At 33.6% G+C, this 9333-nt stretch overlaps 2 protein-coding genes and 1 non-coding gene across 3 annotated transcripts; 2 read left to right on the top strand and 1 right to left on the bottom strand.

Annotated features, from left to right (window-relative positions):
* The first annotated feature begins 420 nt into the window (after nt 1–420).
* On the top strand, nt 421–494 carry NDAI0Gtrna10V. The gene has a single exon. It is a non-coding gene; the product is annotated as a tRNA-Val (tRNA).
* Nucleotides 495–710: 216 nt separating this feature from the next.
* Nucleotides 711–5471, bottom strand: IRC20 (E3 ubiquitin-protein ligase IRC20; the record flags this gene model as incomplete). Its single annotated transcript, XM_003980130.1, has 1 exon — nt 711–5471. The coding sequence occupies one exon, from the start codon at nt 5469–5471 to the stop codon at nt 711–713; it is 4761 nt and encodes a 1586-aa protein (XP_003980179.1).
* Nucleotides 5472–6679: 1208 nt separating this feature from the next.
* RCK2 (serine/threonine protein kinase RCK2) lies at nt 6680–8494 on the top strand (the record flags this gene model as incomplete). The annotated part of the gene is made up of 1 exon (XM_003980129.1): nt 6680–8494. One exon carries the CDS (start codon nt 6680–6682, stop codon nt 8492–8494), a length of 1815 nt encoding a protein of 604 aa, XP_003980178.1.
* Between the last annotated feature and the right edge of the window lie 839 nt (nt 8495–9333).

Raw genomic sequence — 9333 nt, 5'->3', positions numbered from 1 at the left:
CTAATCCAGAACGCCTGAGTAAACACTCACAAAACCATACACTTAACCGACCCAATACATAACTCCTGTACGCATGGCCGGCCGAAACTGTAGACGTGGCTGCAATCAAAAACAATCTTAATAATAATAAGATAACAATTGTACGGCATTCGACTTAGTTCAACACAGTATATTCAATTATAATTCAATAGACGTTATACAGCTACAAACATGTATGGTGCATAACGTAGGTCGAGCCATTACTTCGAACCTCATAACTTCAAAATAATTCTTAACTCACTTAACTGATAACGACACATAATTTCGTGACAGTAATTACTCAAACAATAATAAAATAAACATACCTCTTTGTGACACCTGGAGGTAATACTAATACATCGTTATCATGATCAAATATCTTTCAAAAAACTAAGAAAATATGGTTTCGTGGTCTAGTCGGTTATGGCATCTGCTTAACACGCAGAACGTCCCCAGTTCGATCCTGGGCGAAATCATTCTTTTTTTTGGAATAAAAAGAAAAGGATTAGAAATAAATAAGACTCCATTTTCACAAAAAATTCATAGTGTTTGTTTTTTTCTTAACGATATAAAACAAGAATGTCGGGGGTATACAACCCTGTAATTACTGAAGTTGGCAGTAACATTTTAGGCGTTGAGGACTTGCATATATTCTGGTGAACTCACAAAAAATTCTAGTCGTACTTGTCATCTTAGTTATAAATGATACGCTTAAACTCGTCGCTACTGAAAAGATCTTCCCTTTCCTTAAAGAAGAAACAATTCCAAAGATGTTCATCAGAAACCATTTCGTCTTTATAATCTGCAATATCAAATTTGCTTTCTTCGTCATCTGTACTTTCATTTACAAACTCTTCTTTTTCTCGACACTCTTCTAAGAAGCGTTTATATCTAAAAATGTTCTCCTCTACGGAGTTCCTGATCATAAAATTCCACACATAGGTTTCGTCTGATTGACCAATCCGGTTATTTCTACTCATAGCTTGTAATTCTTCACCACGATTTATAATAGGATCTAATAGAAAAATGTGTTTCGCATTCAATAAGTTCAAACCGGCACTTGCAGCTTTGACATCCATCAATAAACATGTAATGGAAGGATCTTCTTTGAATCGTGTTAAATTCGAAGGCTTGTAAATCGTGTACTTTATTCTATTAGCATGTAAAACATCTCCAAGATAAATAAGAAGAGCTGGTGACTGAGTATACACCAGTATCTGAGGTGGACCAACCTCTTCAGATTCATTTTTCAATTTCAAAAATAAGATTAACCTCAATACGCAATCTAACTTTGAGCCGTAGCTCTCCCTTAAGTGTATTTTATTTACTGATTCGATATCAGGAAATTCCTGATACTTCTCCCCTAAAACTGTTTTCTTTTCTTTGAAAGTATTATTTGTACTCTTCAAATCTGGCGAAGTCTCAGGCTGTTCTTTCTTGGTTTCGTTTTCTTTTTCATTCATTTGTTTATTTGCATCGGTTTTCAAAGGGCCATTCTTAAATGTAAAATTGTAGTTCCCATCCAATGACGCCTTGTGTTTACAGATTGGGCATATAGTCCTTGTCTGTAACCAATCGTAGATACAATCTTCGCAGAAGAAATGACCACATTTTAACATACAACCCTTTGTGATTGCATCTAGACATATCGTGCATTGGAATTCCTTATTTTGCCCAATTGAATCCTTGATAGTATTTAAACTTGTCAAATATTTTATTCTTGTTTCAGTCGTACTGATAGTATTTTCAATTACATTGGATTTCATTGACTCTCTGATTTTTCCAACAATATTTGGATCTTGCTCATGTAATGAAATAACTTCATTCGATAACCTCTGTAAATATTTATAATATTCCACTTTAGCATTGAATATAGAATTGATTTTTTTCAATGAGTCTTTCAGTCTCTTAATTTCTTGCTTCCTTTTTGGTATCATTTCTTCAAAACGTAACAAATGGTCGGCAAAATCACCTCTTTCTTTGTTTAAATTCTTGGTTAAATTATTCACGACTTTTGAGTTTTTTAAATCGTCAAAAATAAAAGTTATTGGAATACCTTCATATAATTTTAACACTTTAATTAAATCTTGATGAGATTCAGAAAGTCCCTCCCTTGATAAGAGAGATTTAAGATCAGCTTTGATTTCTGCTTGACTGGACATCACGGAGTCTCTATTTGTCAATAAAACATCTAAAACGTCAAGAATACTACTCATTTTATGCTGCTTCTCAACAGTTAGTGCAAACAATTCTTTTTCCGCATCCGTGAGCTCCTCTCTATCGTTATGTCGTTGGGTCATTACTGGTTCGTAAGCTAACTCTAGTAACGTACCCATCATCTCTTTAAATTGGATTCTTTGTTCTTCTAGAACTTTAATTATCGCACACAACGATTTAAAGCAATTACTTACCGTAATACTAGAAGAGTAATCATTCTTGTCATCAAAGTCGATTTTTTCTAAAGTAGTTAGCTTTATATTGTCAGAAAATAATCTTTTGATGCTGACTATCAAGGGAGTAACTTTATCAGTCCTACTCAATAACAATTGTTCTCTTAATGAACTTGCATTATCATACATTTCCCTTTCTTTATTCTGTAGTAGTTCAATTTCCTTAAGTTCTTCCTTACTGAATTTGTCAGTGTATTCAATTTTTGGTTCATCACCGCCTAATAATTGCAATTTTTCGTTTTCTTCGTCTATCTCCTCCAAGCGTTTAGAACCAAGATGGTAATAAGCTGTTCCAAGAAAGAAATAAGATTGATGTAGTAAATCAATAAAAGATCTTAGTCTCCCTCTTTTCAAATTAAGTATTTGAGTTTGCATATCATCATCAAACGAACCGTTTTTTTTACTAATATCTTTTGAGGGCACCGTTTCTACTAAATATTTAGTAACGTTGAATGGATCGTCAACTCTAAACTTTAATTTAATATCAGACTCTATCTCCCGTATAATCTTCTTTAAATTGTTGATAGGAGAGCCAAGATCCAAATCGATTTCCATCTCAACCTGAGCTGCTCTGATTTGAATTTGATACATTTCTCTATACAATGAATATAATTTAGTTTCCGCCTCCACTATCATCGTCAATAAAACATAATCAATGTTATAGACTTTTTCAGGTAAAGTATCTACCGATGATGACTTATTATGTCTATTATGCGATTTGTAAACAAAATGTCGAACATGCATTGTTGCATTAGAGCAAATATTTCTTAATTCTTGAAGCCATTGATTTAATTCAACATTAGTTAATAATGGACATCCGTCTCCATTCGAATCAAATCCAGATCTCATCAAAAATGTTCTCCACTTCTCCATATAATTATCCCATTCAATCGGAGAAAATTCTAGTGGAATAAGTATATTATGCTGTTTTGGAATATGAATTTCAGATTCTAAGTCCTTCCTTGAATGTCTGATACATATATCCATCTTTTTAAAGACGTCCATTAAATCTTGCAATGAAAATTTGATGCCACTAATCAACAGGTCATTAGGGTCGCCATATTTGTAGGTTTTGTCAATTAGTGAAACAATTCTAGGCATATTGCAAAATGGTCTAAATTTAAGATAAGATAACACCGTTTGGAAATCCCATACCTTAGTAATTGGTGTTCCTGAAACTCCCCACGTATGAACTCTATTTAATAAACTAGTACATTCAGCCGCATTGCTACTGTCATTTTTCAGCATCTGAACTTCATCTAAAATGATCCTGAAAAATTCAATTAACGTTAATGGTGAAGTGTAATCAAATTTCTTGCTAGTATTATTTGATCTTCGAGGCCGCTTCAATGCATTGTATCTAGCATAGTGAATTTCGTGTGATACAACATGATATGTCGTTATCACTATATCAGCGTCGCATAATTCATCAACAATGTCTAATATCATTTCAGTTTGATCATCCGTATCGTTGTGTCCATGTCCAGCATAAATTACCACCTTCAGCGATGGTGTATGCTTCTGAATTTCTGATATCCATTGATGCTTGATGGTGCGCGGACAAATAATTAAAGTTGTATTAGATCTTCTGATTTTCTTATTATCGTCATTAATGAAATAGGTGCGAGCATGGTCAATATGTGGATGAGGGAGATTTCGTTTATTTAAAAGAATCAAAGATAATATCTCTATTGTCTTACCTAACCCCATTTCTTCACACAATATCCCCTGGGCTCTTGGTAATGGATCATTGTCCTTGTTAGCAAAGAAATCATTATAAACTTTTATAGCATCATTTAAAGGCAAAATGAAACTTGTAAACTTATTCCAGAAATATATAGAATCTTCACTAGTACCATCCTCTAATGATAGTTTAAGTTCCATAACTTCGTAACCTAATGCGACATCTTCATTCAAAAATTTATTGATTTTCTCGCATATAAGGGAAAGTTCCTTTTTCCTGCTTATACCATTCTCTTTAAGAAAATCACCTACCATTTGTGAATATTCCTGTTCTATAATATTTCTATTTGCATACCATACCCCTTCCTTTCGTAATATCCATTCAACACTTTTTTTCTGAAAGGGAAATAGATTGAGATTTAATTCCGGCACTTTGACGAATGATTCTTTCTCAATCAAAGATAACCTTGATTTAGTATACGAAGCCATTTGGTTTTCAAATTGATGTTGGATGAAGTTAGATTTTATATGCAAAAAGTCGTCGTTATTATTCTTGTGCTGATTCTTATTGCAAATTATAAGGTCTAAAATTCGATTCACTTCTTCCGTAAAGTTATTAAATGAATTTTCTACTATCATTAGGTCAATATTAATATATAACCTAGTTGTATCACCTTTTGAAATAGAAAGAGATGAAGTATATTGAAGATTGCTATTATAGGCTGATCTTGAAACTTTTAAGCCTGATCTAATTGATGATATTGCCATACACCATTCTTTATATTCTTTGCGTTTAGATTTGAGCACTTTTCTTTTAAGTAATTCCTTTTCATCATTTCGAAAGGCTTGTACTACTGTAGAGTTAATTAAAAATTTAACTATTTCATAGTAAAGAACTGAATCATTATGAATATTTTCACTTTTTGTTATATTTATTTTAAACAAAGTTAGATCATTTAAATGAACAGTGAGGTATGTAGACGATGAAGTATACGTAGTGTCATCTTCTGTAGCTCTACCATGAACAGTACTCCTATGGCGAGTATTATACCAATGTTTTGTATCATGAAATTCTACAAATACGGGATAATGATTTGTAATGTTTTCTTCAACCGGCCAATTTAGGATGTTGAGGCAACAAGTAAGTAAATGCAACCGTTTCTGAGTTTTCTTCGCCTTTTTCACATTTTTCCTGTCGTCTGTGGAAGCTTCATTTCCAGCGGTTTCTTTTGATTGATATAACAAAGAAATAAAATCTTCTTGATTAATAAACGATTGAAAATCATTCTCATCAACGTCCCTTTCAATTATTGTTGTCATACTGATAAACTATATGAACTTCTTTTTTGACGAGTAAAATGATTTCAAGGCAATTATTGAAGTGACTGTATGAAGCGGGTGGTATGTCAATAGTGCTTTAAGATCTATATTTTGTAGTTCCTAGTTAATATTAGGTGGAGTTTCTTTTTCTATTATTCCAGTCTAGAACGGATACACCATGCTGTTTGCCACTATCTGGTGGATCTTATTTATGGTCTACTAGTTGATGATCTTAAAACGTACGAATTTGCCGCCCAGTGCTCATTTATTGTTTGTGCCTAAACAAGAATAATGAATACCCGTCAATGCATCTGCGGGTGCCCCATGGGGTTACATGACATATATAATACGATGCATTCTTGAAAGCTCCGCGGGGGTCAAAAAAAATCAAACAAAGGACAAAACGGGAGAGGGCTACATGCGGATATAATCCTGCCTATGTACGTTCTGGGTGTACGTAAAGGGGCCCCAGAGGGTCAAAATTTGATGAGAGACAAATAACCAGCCAAGACAAAAAAGGTCAAATCATCTTCTTTAGACAGTGCGTACATTATTAACCCCATCCATTACCTCTCCTTTTAAGAGGCCTGTATTTTGACTGATTGTAACTTCCATCATTTTAGTGTTGTGTACAGATTGACTGACAAGGCAACATAGATGGGTATACGTTATATGCATATTAGGGCACTGTTAAATATACAATCCGTTATAATATAATTAAGCAGCTGAATTTCCTATAACATAATTTGGCATAGGGGACCCGATAATAAGTGCTTATTCACAATCCTACAAACTACTGTACTGTATCATACGCATTGCATAGTATACAACAGAACAAATACCTATAAGCACTCCATTTTAGGTTACATTTGGACATAAATACCGTATCGTCCTATCATCATACACGGCCATTAGACCATTAATACTGATAACACTTTGATAGTCTTTCATTGAATTACCAACCAATCGATCACATCTAGATTTTTCATTGTTTCACCAACTCAATCGTTTTTAATCATATACGAATCGAATTTTACTATCGTTTATTTTTTCACCATTCATATGTTCAAATTAAAATCTATCTTCAAAAGGAAGAAAGAAGACGCTCCTCCTATCGTTGATAAAAAGAACGCTAATATTCTCCAAAATAATACTGATACTATTAAGCCAAACAGTAAAAAAATACTAATACCAATAATACCATATCAATGACAAAAAATGATGGCGATTATGGTGCGGTAGATGTTGCTAATAATAATAAACATTCAACTAATATAGAACCGAATACTAAGTCGGATGGGAACACGAAGGCTATAAAAACAACAAACATCATAAGAAAAGTAAAATCTCCCGATAGTACCAATACGGCTGATTCTGATTCAGAATCTAAAATTAGTATGAATCTTAATATTAATATTCCTACGGTAAATTCAAAGACAGGTGAAGAGGAAAACGAAAATGAAGACGAAGGCGCTTCATCGCTAGCATCCTCTCAATTATCATCATTAAATGAAGAACAAGACATATATGAGGATGAGGATACTGAAGATGGAGAACTTATACAACCAGAACATGAGTTTTCAGAACAATTAGAATTACAAAATTTCAAAATAATTAATAAAATCGGTGAAGGTGCATTCTCAAAAGTATTTAGAGCGGTTCCTATAGAAGATAGTCCCAATGCATTCTTGACTAAAAGCTATAAAGAAGTTGCTATAAAAGTGATCAAGAAAACCGACTTATCCTCACTGGACATCAATAAAGATCATTTATTTCATGAACCACCTGCTAAACAGCACAATAAAAATGAGAAGCAACACAGTAGTAAGACTTCATCCAAAGAACAAGTACTAAAGGAAGTAATGATACACAAGGCAGTAACAAACAACTGCGATAACATTGTTGCCTTCGTTGATTTCCAAGAATCCAAAACGTACTATTATTTAATCCAAGAATTATTACACGGTGGTGAAATTTTTGGTGAGATTGTCAAATTGACATATTTTAGTGAAGATCTCTCAAGACACGTTATTAAACAATTAGCCATTGCAATTAAACATATGCATTCTTTGGGGATCGTTCATAGAGATATCAAACCTGAGAATTTATTATTTGAGCCTATTGAATACATTCCTTCATTAAAACCGAAATTAAGAAAATCAGATGACCCACAGACTAAAGTAGATGAAGGGGTATTCACACCGGGTGTTGGAGGTGGTGGAATTGGTGTTGTTAAATTAGCAGATTTTGGTCTTTCCAAACAAATTTTCTCTACAAACACAAAGACACCTTGTGGCACTGTAGGTTATACCGCTCCAGAAGTTGTTAAAGACGAAAGATATTCAATGAAAGTAGATATGTGGGGGATTGGTTGTGTATTATATACCATGCTATGTGGATTCCCACCTTTTTATGATGAAAAAATTGACACTTTGACTGAAAAGATTTCTCGTGGTGAATATACGTTTCTAGCTCCATGGTGGGATGAAATTAGTAATGGTGCTAAGAATGCTGTAATGAGACTCTTGGAAGTGGACCCAAACAGGAGATATGATATTGATGAATTCTTAGCGGATCCATGGTTGAATACATTCGATTGTGAAAGAGAGAAGGAGAAATTGGATAATGCAAAGAAACAAATTAATAAGAGAAGGTCACGTAGAAATAAGAAATTTTTTATGGAAAGAGATTCGACTTTATTATATTCTCCAGCTGCCGTAGCTATGCGTGATGCATTTGATATCAGCAATGCCGTACAACGTATAGAAGAAGATAAAAGAGATAGTCCGTATATACTGGGTGCATTAGCTGAAGATGAAGAAGAAGAATTCCGTTTGGGGAGTAGCACTGCCAAGAGTAATAAAAACACGAACAATCTAAACGGGTTAGATGATGATATGTTCCAGTTGAAATTAGATACATCAACAATTTTGAAAAGAAGACAAGAGAAAAATCATAACATAATACAAAATACAACAAGTATCCCTCCTATTCCCGGGAAATCAATTTCTTTCATCACATAGTTTTATGCGTGTATATGTCGTAGTTTAAAATAGAACATGCATTTTTTTTTCTACAAAGGCTGAGATTGAATTATATTGCAACAATATTATAATGAAATGATACTATATCCTCTAATCCCTAATTTTGTAGTGCATTAATTAATTAGTTTTACTATTCTTTTTTTTGTGTTTACTATAAGTATATTTTTTGCCAAAGAATAGTAATGAACATCTTACCTAAATTAGGGGAGAGAGCACGTAACACTTACGGTCGTCCAATTCGTCCCTACTTGCACATACTGATAGAACGAAACACACCTCCGAAAAATAGGAAAGAAACTATGACAAGCTATATATTCAGCCTCGCGGTCTATAATCTAGTATAATAGCACTTTTCAGCAAGTCAAAGCCTTGAATAATTTGGCCCCTAAGGAAAGACGTGACCATACATAGTCCGTATAGTTTCCGGTTTACTTTATACTACATATAATAAAAGAAAAAAAAAAAAAGGACTACTATTTCTTTTTAAAGGGTACGTAGCTGACGGCTAAGCTGACTATTCCAAGAAGAGGGATCACCCGGGGCAGCCGGAGTTGCTTTTTTTTCCACTAAAAAGTTTCAACCCAGTCACCGCATAATGTAAATCTTTATATCACCTGCCACGAACTGAGTTTTCTTTTGGAGCCGAAAGATTACGTTATTGCTCTGCGGCTATTTTTACACAAAAAGTTTCTGATGCGCTGTATTCAAAAAACAAGAAGAAAAAAGTGTAACCGTCCCGGCTTGCGCTAGAAAAAAAAATTTTACTAAACTTTCACGTTTCTTTTGCGTCGAAAAAAAATTTTTCTTCATTTCTCGAG

The sequence above is a fragment of the Naumovozyma dairenensis genome, chromosome 7 (assembly GCF_000227115.2).
Source record: "Naumovozyma dairenensis CBS 421 chromosome 7, complete genome".
Classification (NCBI taxonomy): domain Eukaryota; kingdom Fungi; phylum Ascomycota; class Saccharomycetes; order Saccharomycetales; family Saccharomycetaceae; genus Naumovozyma; species Naumovozyma dairenensis.
The sequence above is the reverse complement of the archived record's forward strand: the minus strand, read 5'-3'. Positions and strand labels throughout refer to the sequence as shown.